Here is a 19,930-nt window from a genome sequence, read left to right on the forward strand (position 1 = left end):
AAGCTTATCCCGAGTGATCTCGGAATTATGGCTCTCACTTCTCTGTCCTGTTGCAATCTTTTTCTGAGGACAGTTGTGATACCAAAGCCAATTTTTTTTTTGTATATCCAACTCTTGTCTTTTAAGGCCATGAGCGAGTACTGTGAATCAAAGCACTTCAGTCAGATCGTGTTCATTGTTCGGATGCAGTAAGCAGAGCGACACGGCACACGCGAATGTTTCTTGCACCAATCAAAGGGCTAAAAGCAATTACTTGTACATGTGATAAACAAGAAACGCCGATGCGACACATTTACCTCTTTTCATCGTGTCTCATCAAATCAAAAAACACCGAGAGAATCCTCAATCCTGTTGTGTTAATCAGTACATGTTTCTTAGTCGCACATCGTCGTGTCTCGGCATCCTCTGAGTTGTTTGGTCGTCGCTTTGTGGATCTCCACCATGAGTTCTGCTGCGACTGGGTCAAGCAGCCTCTGCCGGTGGGCTCGATCAATCCCTCATTACTATTCTCCTCCGAGCCCACAACAGCAGAGGCAGCTTGACTAGAAGGTTGCCGTGGGTTGCAAGGTGTGCATTTTCATAGGAAGGACGCGCATCTATTTCTATATACGTAGTCATTGTTATATTTGTTGCCTTTGCGATTTGAGGATTCCATCTCCTACCTGCATGTACCGCTAACATACTGTATGTTAGCTCTATTTTATTATTTTAGGTTATGGGATTCAATGCAATAAATGATTATCTGCTCAATGATGTTTGTTCTTACTGTTAGCGTAATTCCAGAAGCTTTCCTTTTTTTTTTTTGAAATACAAAAATAGGCATGCTCGACTTCATATAAAAGGAGAAACAAAAATCAAGATTTCTTTTTATTGGATGTCATGATAACACTTGGTCACTACACTGTATATATATATATTTTTTTTTTTCCAAAGACATTTACCGTACTCCTCTGAGTTCTAGTGCAAGTTGGACATTAATAGGACAATGATAAATTAAGTCAATATTAGCTGTTATGGCGATCGAGTTATAAAATATGACACGAGTGTCATCAGCACAATTTAGATACTTCAGTTAGTATGTGAACCTTTTGAGTGAGTGGTCTGCGTTCATGTAAAGGAAGGTTACATGTGAGGAGCACGAAGGGGCGGGTAAATATCGTCTTTAAGTGGAGCTCAAGGCACGAGGACCACCCTCATGGTGTTGGTGTAACCGGAACCTGGACGCCAGCCGGTCACGACAAGGGCTACGTCACCGCTCTTGAAGAAATTTTGGTGTTTGCCTGTACAGGTAACAACATACAGATTTTATTAGCAAAACATTTACGGAGCTTTTCTTTTAACATTTCACTGCAGCTTCTCCTTGTTTGTCACTCACCAACTTCCAGGGCATAGTTGACACGCTGGTCGACGTCCTCGGCCCAGACGTCGTTGGCGGGTTTGGTGTAGAGCACCGGGTAGATACCGCGGTAGAGGTGAGCCTGGCGAGCCGCCTGGCCGCAGCGGGTCACGGCGATGATGGGAGCGCGGGGCCTGTACCTGGACAGCATGTGAGCAGACCTGCAGGGGCACAAACCAAGTAAGTTTTCCCCAAAAATATTTGACAGAAATGTGGTTACAAAATATTGTTGCTGTCAGAATTAAAAGTTCTTTTATTTCATTGATTACAAAAGATGAATGCCTTTTAAGAATAGACCTTCAACTCAAGACCTTCAACTCAATTCAACTGAAATTGCATTATTACATCACATTGCCATTACCAAGAACAGTAATACGTCTTTGAACAGTATTCATCATATTTGTTCATATTTGCAAATAATTAAATTTGTAAAAGACAATTAAATGCTGCATTACATCACCTTTAACCTTTTTTTTAAAATTATTAGTTATTATTTAATTTTAAATATATTTTTTAGGAATAAAACCTCCAAGTTGTTTTTGATGGACACTTTGGCCTACTCTGCTAATATATTTTAAAGTCGGTCGATTATATGGTGGTACTTGGAGCGACAAGAGACGGCTTTATTTTATTTTGACTGACAATATTTGTTGTTTCCAAATACTGAATGTACAGTAGCTAAAGGAAATTCAACATCCCTCATTAAGTTTGACTATATTTCCAAGTTGACGAGTACGTACTCAAAGTACGTATTTTCTCTGTCGCTCTCCTAAAAGTGAGATGCTATTTTTCAGTCAGCATTTCATCACTGGCCAGCAAGTGGGGCTTTTCGAGGCACGCTGACATCTGGGAACAACCTGCTGACATCAGTGAGGCTGAATCCAATTGAAAAGTTGCAAGACAAAACAATGAAGTAAAAAAAGCAATAAAGCTCTGCCGAGATCACAACACGATGAATCAGAACCTCCAGTAGATCTCCAACTGCAGTAAAAAATGCTGATCTGTGATGTTCTATCAATCCTAAGCGCTTTCATACTCTTAAAAACACAGCTGCCTGAACCACATGCTTTTTAGAGGTTGAACTCCCTCGTGAGAGGAATGAACAGGGAGTTAAAATTATCATGTAAAATGTCAGGGTTCAGCTCCTAAAAGGTCAGAAGTGGCTCACTTCACTCAAGCCAGGGGGGGATTTACTGTGGAGGCACAGGGTGGCGGGATTCTGACCTGCCGGTTTTGGTGAGCACGATGATGGCGCTGGCGCAGCACTTGAAGGATGCCTCAACTGTACCGATGGCAATGGTTTCCGTGGGGTCGCGGGTCAGGTGGGAGGTGCGACGCAGCTCCTCAAACATCTGCCTGTGGAACATGGCGGCCTCGGCTTCACGAGCGATCTGAACATAATAAAAACGTGGTTGCATTCCCTTAGGTCCATGAAATTTCAAATCCTTCTACTAAATATTGAAAGGAGGCACTTTTTTGGTCCATCCCTGAGACCAAATAGACTTCCGACGTCCACTCACCATATGTTGTGTGCGCACTGCCTCCAGAGGGTAATCCCCCTTAGCCGTCTCCCCGCTAAGCATGATGCAGTCGTTGCCATCCAGCACAGCGTTGGCGACGTCGCTGGCCTCGGCACGGGTGGGACGAGGCTTCTTGGTCATGCTCTCCAGCATCTGAATGTGGCAACCACAAAATGATGATGTCACAACCCCAACATCACTGCAACGATGCGGCATACCTGCGTGGCGCAGACGATGGGCTTGCCCAGCCTGTTGCACCTGCCGGTCATCATCTTCTGGGCGATGAACACCTTCTCCGTTGGGATTTCAATACCCAGATCTCCACGGGCTACCATGATGCCGTCGCTAGCCTCCAGGATCTCATCAAATCTGCGACAAAGGGAATTGAAATTATTAAGGGCAATCGTGACAACTATCAGCGGCTCCATCTTTCATCACTAAAACGTAAATATCAAGTTACCTGCGCACTCCCTCGTGGTTCTCCAGCTTGCTGATGATCTTGATGTCCTTGCCCTTCTCACCCAGAGCTTTCCTGACAGCGTGAACGTCGGCAGCCTTGCGGATGAAGGAAGCGAACACCATGTCGACACCCTGCTCCACGCCAAACTTCAGGTCATCAAGGTCCTTCTCCGACAGAGCAGGGAGATCGACGGCAGCGCCGGGTAGGTTGACGCCTTTCTTGCTGCCCAACATGCCACCGTTTTCGATCTCACACATCACGTAGTCGTGACCTTCGAGGCGAAAAATTCACTTCGTCATTTTGGGTTTACGTTGCATTATTTGCATCTTTTGTTATGGTGTGTCATCTATGAATGCTCAAAACACATTTTGAAATAGTGACGGGTAGAAACTAAGTGCTGATATCTGTTTTCCAAAGCAGGGAGTAAAAGACTTTACTCAAGCACAAATACGTGAGAAATCTACTTGACTACAATAACAAAGTATTAATACTTGGTTACTTCTGACCTCTCCTGTTAGCTTAATAAGAAACTCAGTCCCTCAAACTAGTCTTTGGTCTTACCAAAGTTATTATAGTACACCAACAAAACAAGCCAAAATTGAAATTAGTTCTCAGAATAAAACAAAATTGTGCTTTAAAAACCGTAACTTACTAAAACTGAAAATTTTAAAGTCATATAGCGAACAAAACTATGATTTTAGTGAAAATGTCCTTTGTTTTTTGTGTTTGTCAATTAATTTAAATAAATAAATAGATAAATAAATAAATAAAGAAAAATAAATAAATAAATAAATATTATTAAAACTAATCAACACAGAACTGAGATGAAGCTTTTTGAAAAATAAAAACTAACCGTGGTTAAAACCTAAATAAAATAACTGGTTTTAAAAGAGAACTCAAAACAAAATAAAATAAACGTTGGAACGCTAGCTCTTACCGATGTCTTTGACCTTGAGGGAAATCAACCCATCATCGATGTAGATGTGGCTTCCGCTCTGGACGACCCTGGTGATGTTTTTGTAGTCGAGCCACAGTGTCTTCTCATCGCATTTCTCCTCGTAACTGTCATCAAGAGTCAGCTTGATGGTGTCACCTTTCTTTAGCTGAACCTCAGCGGTGCCACTCTGAGCAACAAGAACAAAAGCATGTTGATGACCTTCATTCTCCTCTCCTTTGTGTCACTAAGGTTGTGATGAATACTGAGCAAGAACAACTTACACCCTTGATGAGCCCTGTCCTGATTTCTGGTCCTTTGGTGTCCAAAGCGATGGCCACTGGCCTGTAGCTGAGCGAGCCTGCTCCAAAGCTCTCAGTTGCTTCGCGGACATTCTTGATGGTCTCAGCATGGTACTGTTGCGCAAGTTTAAAAACAAGGAAAAACAAAATGAGATCTGACCATAAAACTTGCAGTAGAACTTGATGTGGTGGGAAATAGAATATGATGATGTAAATGGAAGTTATTGCAGTGTAGGAAAATGGTCCTTGTATCTATGTCATGGTTGCACGGTACAATACGGTTCAAGATAACTACACACATACAAGGCTAACTTTCTGTACAATACGGTTCAAGTTAGCTACACACATACCAGGCTAACTTCGAGCATTTTTGGTGCAATATGGTTCAAGCTAGATACACACATACAAGGCTAACTTTGAGCATTTTTAGTGCGATACAGTTCATGCTAGCTACACAAATAAAAAGTTAACATTGAGCATTTTCCATATTTTTTGAGCCAGCAAAAGCCCGATTTTGCAATGTTTTTGAAATAATAAATTGTCAACCAGTGGGTAAATTGTATTTACACTAAGATAGCAATACATTAGTGTCTAATACTGTATGTGAACAAACAGAGTCTCAATAGGTACGGGCAGTGTGTTGCTTTCTTATTCCGAGTTGCAAAGAGGTGTAAATCCTGAACGACAACTGCAACACCAATTTTAGCTTGTGACGCAGTTCACTGTCCCAAAACAGCTGCTTGAGGTGTTAGCAGAATATTTCCTCACTGTTTGTGTACACTTGGATGCTCAGCATGCATCAACATATTTAAAAGCAGTTTTCTGAAGAAACTATTGTCTTGTTTTAAATGTTAATGATCTACCATATGAGGAGTATAGTTGGTCAAGATGTTCTCAATGTATGTTGAAAGTACTCGTAAGAGGAGCAACGAACACAACACTGTGAGTCCACACATGCCTCCATGTAAACTCTCTGCGTCTCAAACTATTAATAGCGGCACTGGCCAGTGACCACGCAGAGGTCAATTTCATTTTGTCCTTCCCAAAACAATTCGTTCTTCTAGTTTACTTTCATGATTCTGCAAAAAAAAAACCACATATTGTACACTGACAAGCCATAAAATTAGGAACACCTGTGAGGATAAACAAATACCTTTACACTCATAGAATATTTTTGTTGACAATTGTAAAATCTGTAATTTTCCATTTTAGTGCGACCTTGTTCTTCTCTCTCGCTCTGATATTGTGTTATTAATTTGTGTCACTCAATCTCAAAAGTTCTTGTTCTAGCTCTCATCTACTCAGGGCTAACAGTTTCCCTTGACAAGCTGCAAAAACTATTTTTCTTCCATATTACACTCCTACACCGGCAGTCAATCACTGAAAGTCACCTTTCCTTTAACCTTTACTGAGTACCATGTGAAAGTTCTAACTGGGCCGGTCCACTCAGGTGACAGTGAAGGCAAGCAAGTGTATGACCTTTATAAAAGGTGACAGGTCAACGGGGATATTTTTTTTTGCCAACACACAACCCTCTTTGCAACATACATGCCAAATCACTGCCACTCAGATGGAGCACAAGTAACAAGATCCCATGACAATCATGACACTCTCTCTCAATCACTCCCATATGGTGAACATTATGGCGCAACATAATAAGTCTCATGTACTGTACATGTATTTGTGGAATACATTTTTAATGCCAGATTAATTTTATCCGTCTGGTATGTGAAGCTGACATTTTGTTTCCATAAGTCATACGCCACAAATTTTGCCTGGCAACAAGTGGCGATGCCAAATTGTCGTGCACCACGCTAGAATAAATAGGACTTTTTTTTTTATGAAATATTTCGACGAAATTCTCATATTTCTATGTTGTTACCAAGTTACTCGTCAATGCTTTTACCATGAGTAATAAAACTTATCGTACAAATTCCTATGTCACCATCACCGAAGTCACCCAGTGCACTCACTTCATGTGTGCCATGCGAGAAGTTCATTCTTGCAATGTTCATCCCAGACTTGATCATCTCCTTGGCCATGGCCACAGATCGAGAGGCAGGCCCTGCATGAGAACATTTTACAAAAAATACAAATATAGTCAGTCAAACAGACATTCATTGACTTTTTATGTGTGTGTATTTCTGACCAATTGTGCAGATGATGCCGGTGTTACGAGACACGGCAGGCTCCGAGTCGATGTCCAGCAGGCACATGTGCTCGATGAACGTGTCGGCCATAGCGGCGTGCAGCTGCTGGCTGTGCATGATGGAGGATTCCTTAGACTTCGACATGATTGGACACGTGCCTTCGGGATTATGCCTGCGGAAAGAGGTTAGAAGACATGATTGATTTACCTTCGATAACGGCGACATGCATTCATTCATGTGAGTTCAATTGGGTATTTGATAAAAAGCAATGGTTTTTGACATTGCTACATAAACGCAGGTGCATTTTTTGCATCATATTCTTAGGATTTTACATTATTATCTGATTGGTTGAGATAAATAGCCTTTATTGTGATGTAATTTTAAAATTGAGTCATTAAATACAGGTCCTCACATAATGATGCTAGTCAATAATGTGCAAGAAAATTTTGTATCGTGAAAATAGTAAGTACAGTAATAGCTAAAAAAAAAAAAAAAAAAAAAGGGCATGGATGGCAGAGGTGGACCGATGCCCAGTGAGGTTTTCGTGCGAGCTGATCAAACAGCCCATGTGCATAAAGCAACAAGAACAGCAAAGTGCTCGGCTGGCTCCACTCTACACATTCCAACGGGAGTTCATGTAGAGAAGACAAGCAGGTCACTTTTGACACAAGGTTGAATCACACTCACAAACAGGACTGTGCCTGTGAAGCGAGACTTAATGACTCGTGCTACACAGTGGACGCTTGACGACCAAGTGTCGGTGAGTCAGTGTTTGGAAACACCGAGCGTGCTGGGACACCGATCTCACCGCCAGCACTGACCGAAAATAACCACCTGGGAGTATTTCTGGACAGTGGATGCATGCTATGACTGTGTTTTCCTTTTCATAGCACATATTTGAAATTATGTAATCACAGAAAAGTCACTGCGCAAAAGTCTTATGCTAAAATTAGATTTGTTGTTCATATATCATCAAATCGGAAGAAAATATTAAAGGCTGAAGGAGTGTTGAAAAACTTCATTTATTTCTGTGGTTAATTTCAAATTATACTGATTCAATATACAGTTTAATTATAAAAATTATTTACATTTACAGCTAACCAATTAATTCACCATTTGGTGACAATGAATATAGAAATAATTACAATCATTTTAATTGAAAGTGTTTTATGTGTTAAAGTTAAAGGTGCTAATTAAAACTTCCTAAGATGGTTTTTACATAGTTAAAATGAATTAATGAATGAATTTAACTTATCAACTAATTAAGTATTGAGTACTATACAAGTCCTGAAATGTAGACTGTAGGAGAAAAATACAGTCAACTGTGTAGCTAAATTAAAACAGGGGGATTTTTTTTTTTTTTTTGTATACAAAGTTGTATAGTCTATAGACTATTACCAAAAAATTCAACTGTTTCTCATAACACACACAATTTGTATGTGCACTCACCTTTGGGATGAACTTTGCAGGGAACCAAAGCGCCGCTCGGTTCCCCGCGGCGGCTGCTTTTTATGCTCCTTGGTTGACCGGAACTACTTTGCTGTGACCAAAGGAATGTAGTGCGATACGGAGGCGGTGGTCGTCTGGTTGGTAAGAAATCACTCCGCCACTACTGGTAGACACCTTTCAAAGGGCAAAAGTTGTCACTTGACGCTGGCGAGTCAATTGCATCAAAATATAGTAGTTGGCTTCAATAACTACATTGCGGGAGGTAGGGTGACGATTGACAATTTTTATGCAATAATTTTCTACCCACTAAAATCATACAGAAGGAGTATTTTAATTAAATTCCATTTTAAATGTCCCAAATGGTAATATTTTAAGTTTCATTGATTTTTTGGACAAATGTATGTTTATTTTGCTATCAACATATAGATCAACATATTGTTAACCATTCCTCAACAAGCTATTATTTTTTTATCCGCGAAATTATTATTCTGATTCATTTATACTGTATGTAATCGGCATGGAAAATTTATTTTCTGTCTAGAATACAAACTGAAGCTACATCAAATTACTTCTCGCAACAACACTGTCCTCTTGTGGATGATCAGTGGAAGTGGACATATATATATGTGTGCTTCAATTCTTACACAAACATCCTGTGATTGTAACGTTTGTTAGACATCAATTATTAGACTTTTAATTTGATTTGAATTTAGAACACAAAACTAGTTGCTGGAAATGAGCCTTCATTTTTTTAAAGGACATTTCTGTCATCACGGTTTGTCCAAAATGTATCTCACTTTCATCTGTTTTTCCATAACATTATTTTACTCCTATTTCAATTAAGCCAATAAACAATTCAGAGGGATTAATGAGCATGGGGAAAAAAGCACACCACTACCAAACACTCATAAGTGGATTACAGAATGCTGAGAAAAGCACTTAATGAGAGTGCACATATATATGAAGGCCTTACAAGTGTGTAATCTGACTGTGGAGCAGCAGGCGTCTACTCACAGGGGTTAACTGCTGATTAAGGTCAGTCTGGAGATGGACACACTCAGACGAGGAAAAAAATAAATAAAATGTGCTAATTTGTCCTAAAGCCCATCATGGTACTCAACTTTTAGTGGAGAAAATGTGATTAGTGTTGTAATGTTTGACAGGAGAGGAAACATTGCCGGTTTCAGATTATGGAGATCACCAGGGCAATGAATGGCAGCAGCTGATTGAGTCCACGACGCAATATGTGTGACATCCTGCTGTTCGGATCGCTAGGAGGACAGCTAAAGTCGCATTACCAAGCGAGCCATCAAACTGGGAGCATGTTTTTGTTTTGTTTCTCTATTTTTACTAGTAGATCTCTGGATATAATCTTTTTCATCAAGCCACAAATGTGTATGCTCCCCATGTCTCTGTGAAAGGAGGTAAGTGGTGACATCATGAATATCAAATTACATATCGAGAACCGTGTGTAAAATGTCAATCTCAGTCTTTCTTTCCTTTCCTTAGCCACAGACCAGTATAGATTATCTACTTTTGTTGATGAAGTGCAATATTGCTGCACATGGTGAGTCCAGATGAGTTATTTGTACTCTTTCATATAAGAAAAAAAACAACCCAGTATATAATGAACACATTTAACTACCACCACGCTACACTATATCGATTTGAGAGCTCGGCCCAAGAATCTGCCTTTCTGATGTGAAAATAATGATGCTTATTGATTGAGGTATTGATTCAAGTGGCTGTAATTGCTGTTGTTGGTGTTAAAATAGTGTACAATATAATCTCTCTCTCTCTCTCTCTCTAAATATTTAAATGTGCCACGCCGAGTATGCATAATCAATATAGAAAATTAATGAATGGTCCAATTGCTTTCCTGTTCAGGAAGCTGAGTGGCAGCAGTGGAGTGAAAGTGAGGAAGATTTTGCCTCAGAGGAAGAAGAGACAGCATATGTAAACATTCGTTAAGCAATTTGTTGGTAACGGCTGTCTCTTAGATTGAAATAACACAGGCACTCGTACTTGTCCCAGCAGGGGAGCTGTATCATTGAGCCGAGCTGCCATCCCCGACTGGATGGAGACATCGAGACAGTCAGGAGTCTGTATTCTTATAATTCCGTCACTATCGGGTAAACACTGAAACCATCAGTCATGTGGAAAGAGCATGAATTTTTCCTGTGTGTTTTTAAATCTTGCCTACATTCTGCACATTTTAGGGAATATCAATCAATCGACGAAGTGGATGTTGATCTGAACATTAACGCCAACATTTTGAATGTAAGTTCAAAAAAGACCAATTTAAAAAATATATATATATATCTTTGCAACATACATGCCAAATCACCGCCACTCAGATGACAAGATCCCATGACAGTCATGATGCTCTCACTCAATCAAAGTCAAAGTCTGCTTTATTGTCAATTTCTTCACATGCACACAAAGAAATCGAAATTACGTTCCCACTATCCCGCGGTGACAAGACATAGTACACAATATACATACAAGTAAACAACACACAAAAAAAAAAACAAGAAGGCACGAACAATGAATAAATAAGAGTGATGAATAAATAATAAATAAACAAATAATAAATAAGAGGAGCATGCATACAGCAGACAGTCAGAATATAGCGCAAAAGTACAGGACGCTACGCAGAAGGGGGGAGAGAGTTCAGGATCCTAACAGCCTGGAGTATGAAGCTGTTGGTGATATATACATATATATATACATATATATACATATATATTTGTTAAAGATTTAACAATGATTTAAAAATATATAAAAATAATACATAAAAAATAAAATATATAGAAATTTCATCCATCTGTGCTGCGAACCACATACATTGTTTGCTCTTGGTGTACGCAGGAGGACATGGCTATGGCCTGGAGAGTTCATACATCAGAGCCAATTATTGTTCGCCTGCACTTGTCTCGATCTCAGTATCTTGATGGACCAGGTGAGACTCTATTCTGCAAAGTGTATGACATCAGCATTCTCCATGATGATGATACGTGACTCCTCACTGTAGAACCATCTGTTGAAGTCTTTCAGCCATCTAATAGACATCATTTTAATCTTGGAAAACAACTGCAAAGGTAGCACCATCGGTCAATGTTCATATTTTGTCTGACAGATTAACCTTTTAATATTGTTGGACAGTATTTTAGCAGTTTTCATCTCCCGAGAGTGGAACCATCTGACTAATGAGAACATTACAGTGAGACAGAAGAAAAGGCACAGCTGGTTCAGACCTGGTGGAACCATGAAGAAACTTCGTGCAAGACTTAGCATTTGGCTACCACTGTCCAAGTATGCAAAGTATCTGATGTCGCTGTGACAGGCTTTCCTGATCAACTCTCCGTTTTAGATCAAACACGCTGCAAGACCGCAGCCTGAGGGGAAGATTTTTTTTGCCCGCTATGAGACGGAATCATTTTGCCAATCACACAATGTCCTACAACATCAAGAATCCACCGGGAGAACTCTTCACTTACACACCCAGTGGAAAGGTCAGCTATGCCACTTGAGATATTCAAGCAAGCTCAGATGATGGCTAAAAATATATGCCAAGTGCATATGTATACTGCATGTTGAATTAAGCCGATTGTCATTGACATAATTTGCGTTTGACTTTATACACCAGGGACATTGGCAGAGTTAAAATTCTAAAATTCTTCAATAAACGCTGATAAAGATGCATTGTATGTATGTTCCCCATGGGGATGGGTGGAAATGTGTTAAAATAATTCAAAGAAAAATATGAAAATAACCAAAAGACAATATCTGACATGGCACCTCGGGGGATGCAGAGCCCCGTGGACCCCCCTCTAGCTCCGCCAATGGGCAGGTGTGAATGTAATGGCAGGTGCACAAAAAAGATGAGGAAAAAATGAAAAGTGTTTTAGCAAAGTATTCAAAACTGATTTCCTTTCCTGGACTTCTTCCACAGAGGGTTGCCGTGTCAGGAGTGAAGTCGTCAGCTCAGCTCAGCACTAAGCAGCTGATAGAGCTGCTGTTCTTCTCTCAGGCCATAGGGCACTGCAAAACGAGCCCGACTCTACAACATGGCTTCTTGGTGCAAGTAAGCAAATTGAAACATGAGGGAAAGGCAATAGCAATTTCCAAGTTACAACTGGCAGGAATTATTCTGACGGAAATTCGATTCGAAAGCCCATGCAAATAAATGAAATCTGATTCTGCTTTGCTGTGCTCACAGGTCATGAGGTACGCAGAGCAAAGAATCCCCACGTTGAATGAATACTGCGTGATTTGTGACGAGCGCCACGTTTTTCAGAATGGCCCCCTGTTGAAGGTAAAAAACTTGCAAACTTATAAAACTGCACTGAAACGGAATACTAAGAGCTCTATCTGGTGATTCGCTAGCCCGCCGTTTGCGCCAGGGAACTGTGCGTTTTTTCTTTTCACGCCATGGGGGCCATGTCCGGAGCCACAGAGGAGACAGCCACCGGTGCTGAGGTCAATGACGCACCACTTAATTTTTTTTTTTTGCGTAAAGTTGCGTCAATACCATTTGTAAGATTTTCGTCCCACAGGTGATCGACTTGCTGGTGGCGATGTGCAGGTCAGCTCTGCAGTCGTCTCGCAAAAGGATCATATTTGAACCGTACCCATCTGTGGTTGATCCAAAAAACCCCAAAATGTTGGCCTTTTGTCCTAAGGTATTATCAGAACTCGTATTATTGACGACTTAGGGTTTGAAGATTCAATGAAGTTTCTTTTTGTCTCTCCACAGAGAAAGAGTTATGAAAGGCTGGAAAAAGCCCTAGACAGTATCCTGCTAATTCGGAGCATGGCACAGGTAAATGACACCTGTCAATAATTCTTTGATTTACCTAGACATGGTTATCATTGTCACGCAGGGCTCGTATTCAGAAATAAAAAGGCAGATGGACAAGACAGACCCTCTCGCCATTCCTTTATTGCAATGGTAAGATTCAAAGTATATTCAACATTTTATTATGCTCACCTAAAAAAAATCATTTGAAATTTAAATATGTGAAAAACTTGATGTCGGTAAATCTCACCGTGAAGCATAAGAAAAATAATAATAATAATAAATTAATAATAATAAATCAACTCGCTAAAATTTTGGATCATTTGAGCAGGAATTGGTGCTGTCATTATTGCACCGAATGATATAAAAACAAAAAATTAATTGGAGGGAACTTTTTGCCCTACTGCCGTTTCTGAATTGGCAAATCAAATACCACTACAATACAACAACAACAAAAAACAAGATCGTCTTAGTGAATCGAATCATGTTGTGTGAGCGTACCTAATGTTGTGGCCGGTCAGATTAAAACACATGGCCAACAATCACAATGTCATCTGATTGTTCTTATGTTTGACATCAGGATTTTATCAAGCAACAGATCTCACATTGTCAAGCTTCCAGCCAACAGGGTAGGACAAGGCATACATGTAGTGACCACGTTGAAGAAAATACGAGTTGTTGAGCTGTGTTGTACTTACTCTTTTCTTTGCTAACTGCACTTTATAGCAACTGTCATTTATGCACACGCCTCACCAATTCCTGCTCATCAGCAGCCCTCCGACCAAAGAAGCTCGCTTTCAAACTGCACGCAAACTCTATGGCAGCACCTTTGCTTTCCAGTGAGAAAAATCTATGGTCGTTCGTACACACTCATGCAACTTAGATCCTGAATTGCTGACTCATAACATTATTTTTTTTTTCTTTTCCCAGTGGTTCTCACATTGAAAATTGGCATTCTATTTTAAGAAATGGGCTTGTGAATGCCTCCAATACAAAATTACAGGTAAGGGGTGGGTGACAACCCTGGAACTCATTCACTTAGACCTCACCTATCTTAATACAATAAATTGGGGCATTGTGTTTTCCTACGAATGTTGTAGCCATAATCAGTTTTGCATAGGAATATCTGTTTCCTGTCATGTTAAATCATTTAGGATTAGTATTGAGAGAAATCAGTCACATGTGATTTCACAGGGGTGTATCCAAAGCCGTTAGCGCTGAGAACTCAAGAAGCAGTTCTCAGATTTCAAATGTCGTTGACCTCTAAGTCTGACAAGTTACACTTGTTTCTTTTTAAAAGATGCATGGAGCTGCATATGGCAAAGGGATCTATTTAAGCCCAATCTCAAGCATATCTTTTGGATATTCTGGTATGAATTTACATATTTTCTTTTTCTTTTTTTTTTCTTTAAATCCTTCAGATTTTTGCAAAGTGTCTTTTTTATGTTCAGACATGGGCAAGGGACAACACCAGATACCCTCTAAGGAAGAACTCCTGAAGAAGTATAATCACATAAACATAATCCAACAAGTAATTTTTTTTAAGTATTATGTGTATCTTCATAGATGTCCATTCTGTCATTTCACGTTACATTTTCTCTCTGTTATAGGATGTTCCTTGCAGATTTCTTCAAAGCAGCAACTTAAACTGTGTTGCACTTTGTGAAGGTACAGCAAGACTATATATTTTTTTTAATTTGGTGATACTTGCATATAGTAAAACGGATTTGTTTTTGGCTCTCTTCACAGTCATAACATCAAATGAGCTCAAAAAGCACGGGAACATCTGGATGTGTCCCATTCCCGACCACGTGTGCACACGTTTCCTCTTTGTGTAAGAACAATCTGACGCGAGTCTTGAGTCCAGATTGACTGTTTGGTTCAACAACACACATGACTTTGTGTCTCTCAGGTATGAAAACGGTTGCGTGGGGGATGTCCACATCAATACTCAGGAAGAAGCCATCCAGAACCAAATTTTAGAAGTCATTGCAACTAACCCCAGCTGAAAAAAATTACATTCCACGTATGTTGTGAAGATCTTTAAAATTCCCATTTTTGATAAAATGACAAATGTGTGGTTTTATTGTTTTTATGTATTAAGAGAAATTACCAGGCAACATAATAAGACAATATTCAAGATGCTTTTATTGGCCCAAAAGACACAAAGGAAATCATAAAGCCTGTGCTCATTGTTCATATCAGCAAATAACAGGAGAGGCGCTCCATCCCGTGAGGCAGAAAGGCAAAATTATAACACTATTGTGCTTCCATATGAGCCCCACAGCTGCCTCCCCAATGTACCCTCGCCAGCATTGTTGGCACCTGAGGACAAACCTGTTTTTGTTGCTTTTACACACCTCCACAAAATGGTAGCTGCTCCGAGGTTTAAATGTTCTTATTGATTTACAAGAGGTCTGCCGTTTTCTGGGTCAGCCCAGCGGGTGACTTGACAGACTAAAAGGAAGACAAAATATCCCTGGTAGCCCAAAGGAAGACTTTTTTTTTTTTTAATACCATATGGTGCCAATAGATTAAATGACACGAAAAGCCATTAAAGATAAAACCCACACTAATTCAAGAAATGTAGAAGATTTAAATGTTAGGAAACAAAATAATCATTTGAGTTCAAACAATTTGAGTGCGTCAGCACATCTCAATAAATTATGTGTATTTCACTGCTAAATTAAAGCAACCACATTGATGCTTGAGGCTCTCACAAAAGTTGCTGGTCAACTCAATAAATGACATAAATGACTGAATTCAATGAGGCAAAATGTTGCATGTGCCTTTAAGAGCTCTTTGTGCCACTCAACGGTCGGAGCCTCATGTGTGTTTGTGGGCATCAGCTGTCCTCGGTGCTGAATCGAGCAAGAGCCTCTTTTTCTTCACGTCGGAGGGATTCGAAGAAGAAATGTCCTTTTTACTTCTCCTTCACGGTCATCTCAGAACAAAGGGATGCTGAATTGGCAGAAATCGGAGGATGGACTTCTGAAGAACTCTTCTGGAAAACATTATTCAAAGCTGTGACCTCCGAGACGTAATTCCTTCAAATGTTTGACAGTTTTTTAAGGATGACTGAAGCCATACATCAGAAGGTGCGTTCAAGTACTTCACTCAACCCAGCCATTCAATCTTTACCTCCTTCACTCTGTCCGAAGAACTTCAGGAGAATCAGACGCACAGAAGACAGCGGTCCCTATCCCATTCCCGGACTCAACGCAGACTTTCTCCACATGCGAGTAAGAGAAGGAAGCAAAATCCGCAATTTGCTGCGGTTTGCAATAGCTCGCATGCAAGGCGAGGCTCGAGACAGCCATGGGCAGTCACCGAGACAGGTGGTCTTCACTGGTTCGGATAGAGGGGTCACCAAGACTATCACCTGTGTGGAGATCTTCAAACGCAAAGTGGAAGGGCTCCACCAGGTGTCCAAACTCTACTACAAGACCGTGGATGAAGTTTGGGAAGCATCGCAACAGGCAGCGCCGGGGATAACCGTGCAGAGGACGGTCCCGGCCATTTGTATCCTGCTCTCCAAAGACCCTCTCAATCCCCAGGAGCCTGGATACCAGCCTCCCCAGTCAGCCAGCGTTCCCTCAGAGGGTATAGGGATGTACACAGCCATGCTCAGGCCGCCGCAATGCTCCATGGCAGCTAAGAAACTCTGCCTGGAGGACTGGAGCAAATGTGCTCCATGAATTGAGCTAGATTTCTATGTTGGAGGTTTATTTGTTGAAATACTGTATGTCCACATTTATAACTGTTCTACTGGGATAACTCGATTTTCCTCACAACATGCCAGCAAGATTGTTTCGCATATACACACAAGCAGTGAGAAGGGCAATAGACATGAGTGAGCGAGAGCATTCAAATCAATTGTGGAGATTTGTGTTTTAACTTACAATAAAAATGGGCTTAAATAAAAAGTAACTTAATTCATCAGTGTTTATAAATTGATTTAGGGTCCTGGAAAATTTTGTGGGTATCGTATTTTCATTGCGCTACGTTAAAAGAAATATGGTATGTACAGTAGAAATAAATGTTTTCTTGCAGTTAAAGGGGAGTTTAGTGATTTAAAACGGCTAGCAAAATTTGAACGCAGCCTCACTTAACTCATCCGTCCCTGCAACATGCACCGTAAACAAGCCAAGGTTAATCATTCTTTCTAAGCTGGTAGCATGATGCATTCGTAATGAAGTGTTAAAGTAACACAATGTTATCAGTTTAAAGTTTTATTTCTTGGAATGTTAATTAATCAAGAAAAAAGGTGATAAAATTACATGGATGTGCCTGCAAGTGTGATTGACACCCCATTTGTCATGCTATTTGTCTTTGGTTGTTTTGTTCTGGCGCAATGTGGTTTCTTAAAAATCATACTAGGCGTACAAGATGGAGGTAATTTTACTAATGTCAGGTCAGATAAACAGTTTTACAAATACGACAAAAATGGGATTTTTTTTCTTTTTTTGTTAACTACAGACTCCTCATACAGGTAAGTCTCCATGTCAGCATAGGAGTATTTCTAGGTCAATTTAAAAAAAATCGCACATGCGCACAGGAGTGGATGACGTCACCGCCCTGGTCAGTGGCGTTGACAGAGGTTTCTGCTGCCATTCAAAACTGACCGGTCGGTTGCAGCTTGGCTGTCCTGCATCATGTTCAGAGCAGCCGTCCGATTGTCTTTCTCCGGTGTTCGGAGTTTGACACGTACAAAACCGGCCTGCCAAGGTATTTCTTACCAATATTTGTTCGACGCGGATACCTTAGAAGCTAAGGAAGTTGCAGTGACTTATAGCGGACACATCAGGCTACCCTCGCGATTCCGGTGCTAGCTAACGTTAGCTCGCCCAACTATTGCTTTCAAATACTGAATTACGCCTACCACTATTTTGCGTGATAAGCGTGTAATCAACGCAAACTACTACCAGTCGTTTAACATTTGAGCGTAATGGCATTTTAAGGCCCTTTAGGTGAGCTTTGTTCGGCGCGTGTCCTTGCCGTGACCCAGTTGAAAGTGTCATGCGTGGGGCCTATTGGTAGTGCTGCTAATGCTAACAGTTTGCGCTAACAAAGTCACTTTCCCCCCCACCAGGATGTCAAAAATGTACGTTTACGTGTGCTATCGTGTCGCATTGGCTATTGATGAACGTTTTAAATGTGGTTTTAATTTGTTGTCGCGTTGCTCCTCTGACCAGGACACCCTTCGCCATTGAGTGATAAGCTATGATAACACTTATTCTTGATAACAAACTGTAAAATAACAATCTTACTGGTTGTCTTTCATTCGCTGCAGACAGTGTGACCTTCAGTATTACCTACAGTGCATTAAATAGAGATTCTGTATCATTGACCCCTGGCAGGTGTCTTGGCCTCAAGGTGCTATTCCCACGGGACACAGGAGACAGATGAGGAGTTTGATGCACGCTGGGTCACCTATTTCAACAAGCCAGACATCGATGCGTGGGAGCTGAAAAAAGGTAAACATTGTCAGCTATGATGACGTATCAAGGTAGCTGTGAGTTGTTTGCGTGGATTTTCTCCACCTGCTGTTTTTGCCCATATATCAAAAACATGCCCTGTAGGTTCATTGAAGACTGTATTTTGCCTATCTGGCAGCTAGTCTAGGTTTCTTGCCCTAAAGTCAGCTGGACTTGTGACTATGGAAAGTGGTATAGAAAAGGGACCTGCAGTGTCAGTTAATGGGTTTTACCAAATGGCACCACATATTTCTGCAGGAAAAACATGAGCTGTCTATTTAAGATGCTGTATTCATGTATTCAAAGGAATGATACACGTGCAAATTTATTTGGCCACAACGTCTATCAAAAGAGGACAAGTAACAAAGATTCTTACCAAGAACTTGAGAATGTTCAGTCCTGCTAGTTCACCCTGCTTATATGAAATGCAATATTTATCATTTTGTGTCATGTTGAAAAAAAAAAAAACATTCTGTCTGCAAATGGAAAAGTTTCTTATGTGTGTCACAATTGTGCATTTTAGGGATGAATACATTGGTTGGTTACGATCTGGTACCCGAGCCAAAGATTATTGAGGCAGCGCTGCGAGCTTGTCGAAGGTTAAACGACTTGGCCAGTGCGATCCGAATTCTCGAAGCGGTCAAGGTGAGAGGATACGCTGCCCATCATCATCTATCTTTATCGAGTTGATTATTAACTGGCTACTACCTGTTACACTTCTCAGGATAAAGCTGGCCCACACAAAGAGATCTACCCATACCTTCTTCAGGAACTTAGGCCAACATTAGACGAGCTCGGAATTTCAACACCCGAAGAGCTTGGTATCGACAAAGTCTGAGTAAGCGATGTGAGCCCATGTTTTCCTCGTTTTATCACTAGATGTCAATCTCCTGCAATGCTGTTTGTTTTGTCTTTCAGATCAAGTAACGGTGGATGTCCTAAGAATGCAGAATCTGTCTACATGTTTGCCTCATCCGTCTGATATTTAATTTTGCCTTTATGAAGTTCTTTTGCTTGTAAAATATTGATGAATCTAATAAAGGACAATTTATCTGTAACGCTTATTGCAAGATTTTCGGAATACTGTTTTAAAAGAAAAAGTTAATTACTACGTAAGGAAACAATACAAAAGAGGCTGCTTTTGTCAAGTTCGGTTTTTGCCACCAGAGGGCAGACTTTTCATGTTATTCAAAAGCCATACGAGTGGATCTGTGTTTTCATTTCACAATGTTCAGCAGCTCAAATAAATGAGTTCAAATGGCACATTGGTTTCACATTGTAATCAATCCAACACGTGAATTAAAATACCAAAACCACACGACTAAATGACGTGATGGATTATTATTGGTAGATATTGTCTCTTAGGGAATACAGTTCTAAACATTGCTGTTAAGCAAAAATATGAATAAATTAATGTGACCTCTCAAAAGCAACTGTGCTG

At 40.4% G+C, this 19,930-nt stretch overlaps 4 protein-coding genes and 1 long non-coding RNA gene across 6 annotated transcripts; 3 read left to right on the forward strand and 2 right to left on the reverse strand.

Annotated features, from left to right (window-relative positions):
• Window positions 1-854: 854 nt before the first annotated feature.
• Window positions 855-8,362, reverse strand: pkmb (pyruvate kinase M1/2b). Its single transcript, XM_061283705.1, has 11 exons — window positions 8,212-8,362; window positions 6,762-6,934; window positions 6,586-6,677; window positions 4,595-4,726; window positions 4,314-4,500; window positions 3,377-3,647; window positions 3,135-3,285; window positions 2,917-3,069; window positions 2,621-2,787; window positions 1,376-1,557; window positions 855-1,280 (listed from the first exon to the last, which is right to left on the reverse strand). Exons 2-11 carry the CDS (start codon window positions 6,904-6,906, stop codon window positions 1,174-1,176), a joined length of 1,587 nt encoding a protein of 528 aa, XP_061139689.1. The 5' UTR covers window positions 6,907-6,934; window positions 8,212-8,362; the 3' UTR covers window positions 855-1,173.
• Window positions 8,363-10,069: 1,707 nt separating this feature from the next.
• LOC133156699 (protein mono-ADP-ribosyltransferase PARP6-like) lies at window positions 10,070-15,086 on the forward strand. Its single transcript, XM_061282616.1, has 21 exons — window positions 10,070-10,167; window positions 10,227-10,343; window positions 10,431-10,491; window positions 11,083-11,173; window positions 11,246-11,312; window positions 11,377-11,526; window positions 11,585-11,726; window positions 12,167-12,298; window positions 12,434-12,529; window positions 12,601-12,693; window positions 12,771-12,896; window positions 12,971-13,036; window positions 13,098-13,165; window positions 13,593-13,641; window positions 13,739-13,851; window positions 13,943-14,015; window positions 14,313-14,382; window positions 14,464-14,543; window positions 14,623-14,680; window positions 14,762-14,846; window positions 14,925-15,086. Exons 1-21 carry the CDS (start codon window positions 10,070-10,072, stop codon window positions 15,019-15,021), a joined length of 1,932 nt encoding a protein of 643 aa, XP_061138600.1. The 3' UTR covers window positions 15,022-15,086.
• A 56-nt stretch (window positions 15,087-15,142) lies between these two features.
• Window positions 15,143-18,473, reverse strand: LOC133157424 (uncharacterized). Its single transcript, XR_009715012.1, has 2 exons — window positions 18,332-18,473; window positions 15,143-16,016 (listed from the first exon to the last, which is right to left on the reverse strand). It is a non-coding gene; the product is annotated as an uncharacterized LOC133157424 (long non-coding RNA).
• On the forward strand, window positions 16,050-16,920 carry LOC133157422 (ribonuclease P protein subunit p25-like protein). The gene has a single exon (XM_061283931.1). The coding sequence runs from the start codon at window positions 16,066-16,068 to the stop codon at window positions 16,708-16,710; it is 645 nt and encodes a 214-aa protein (XP_061139915.1). The 5' UTR covers window positions 16,050-16,065; the 3' UTR covers window positions 16,711-16,920.
• On the forward strand, window positions 17,562-19,748 carry LOC133157423 (cytochrome c oxidase subunit 5A, mitochondrial). 2 transcript variants are annotated; one of them, XM_061283933.1, is made up of 5 exons: window positions 17,562-17,740; window positions 18,373-18,489; window positions 19,013-19,134; window positions 19,214-19,336; window positions 19,408-19,748. In XM_061283933.1, exons 1-4 carry the CDS (start codon window positions 17,668-17,670, stop codon window positions 19,325-19,327), a joined length of 426 nt encoding a protein of 141 aa, XP_061139917.1. In that variant the 5' UTR covers window positions 17,562-17,667; the 3' UTR covers window positions 19,328-19,336; window positions 19,408-19,748. The 2 variants fall into 2 exon arrangements, with proteins under 2 accessions (XP_061139917.1, XP_061139916.1); XM_061283932.1 differs by having other exon boundaries at window positions 17,563-17,740; window positions 19,214-19,327.
• Window positions 19,749-19,930: the final 182 nt, after the last annotated feature.

The sequence above is a fragment of the Syngnathus typhle genome, linkage group LG7 (assembly GCF_033458585.1).
Source record: "Syngnathus typhle isolate RoL2023-S1 ecotype Sweden linkage group LG7, RoL_Styp_1.0, whole genome shotgun sequence".
Lineage (NCBI taxonomy): Eukaryota > Metazoa > Chordata > Actinopteri > Syngnathiformes > Syngnathidae > Syngnathus > Syngnathus typhle.

Excerpts from the sequence above, each read along its gene's own strand:
- LOC133157422 (XM_061283931.1), top strand. The coding sequence starts at position 16,066 with ATGTTTGACAGTTTTTTAAGGATGACTGAAGCCATACATCAGAAGGTG.
- LOC133156699 (XM_061282616.1), top strand. The coding sequence starts at position 10,070 with ATGAATGGTCCAATTGCTTTCCTGTTCAGGAAGCTGAGTGGCAGCAGT. Across the intron at positions 12,897-12,970 it reads TGTTGGCCTTTTGTCCTAAG|AGAAAGAGTTATGAAAGGCT; the intron begins GTATTATCAGAA and ends GTCTCTCCACAG. Across the intron at positions 14,016-14,312 it reads CCTCCAATACAAAATTACAG|ATGCATGGAGCTGCATATGG; the intron begins GTAAGGGGTGGG and ends TCTTTTTAAAAG.
- LOC133157423 (XM_061283933.1), top strand. The coding sequence starts at position 17,668 with ATGTTCAGAGCAGCCGTCCGATTGTCTTTCTCCGGTGTTCGGAGTTTG. Across the intron at positions 17,741-18,372 it reads TACAAAACCGGCCTGCCAAG|GTGTCTTGGCCTCAAGGTGC; the intron begins GTATTTCTTACC and ends GACCCCTGGCAG. Across the intron at positions 18,490-19,012 it reads TGCGTGGGAGCTGAAAAAAG|GGATGAATACATTGGTTGGT; the intron begins GTAAACATTGTC and ends TGTGCATTTTAG.
- pkmb (XM_061283705.1), bottom strand. The coding sequence starts at position 6,906 with ATGTCGAAGTCTAAGGAATCCTCCATCATGCACAGCCAGCAGCTGCAC. Across the intron at positions 4,727-6,585 it reads TCTCGCATGGCACACATGAA|TACCATGCTGAGACCATCAA; the intron begins GTGAGTGCACTG and ends CTTGCGCAACAG. Across the intron at positions 3,286-3,376 it reads AACCACGAGGGAGTGCGCAG|ATTTGATGAGATCCTGGAGG; the intron begins GTAACTTGATAT and ends CCTTTGTCGCAG.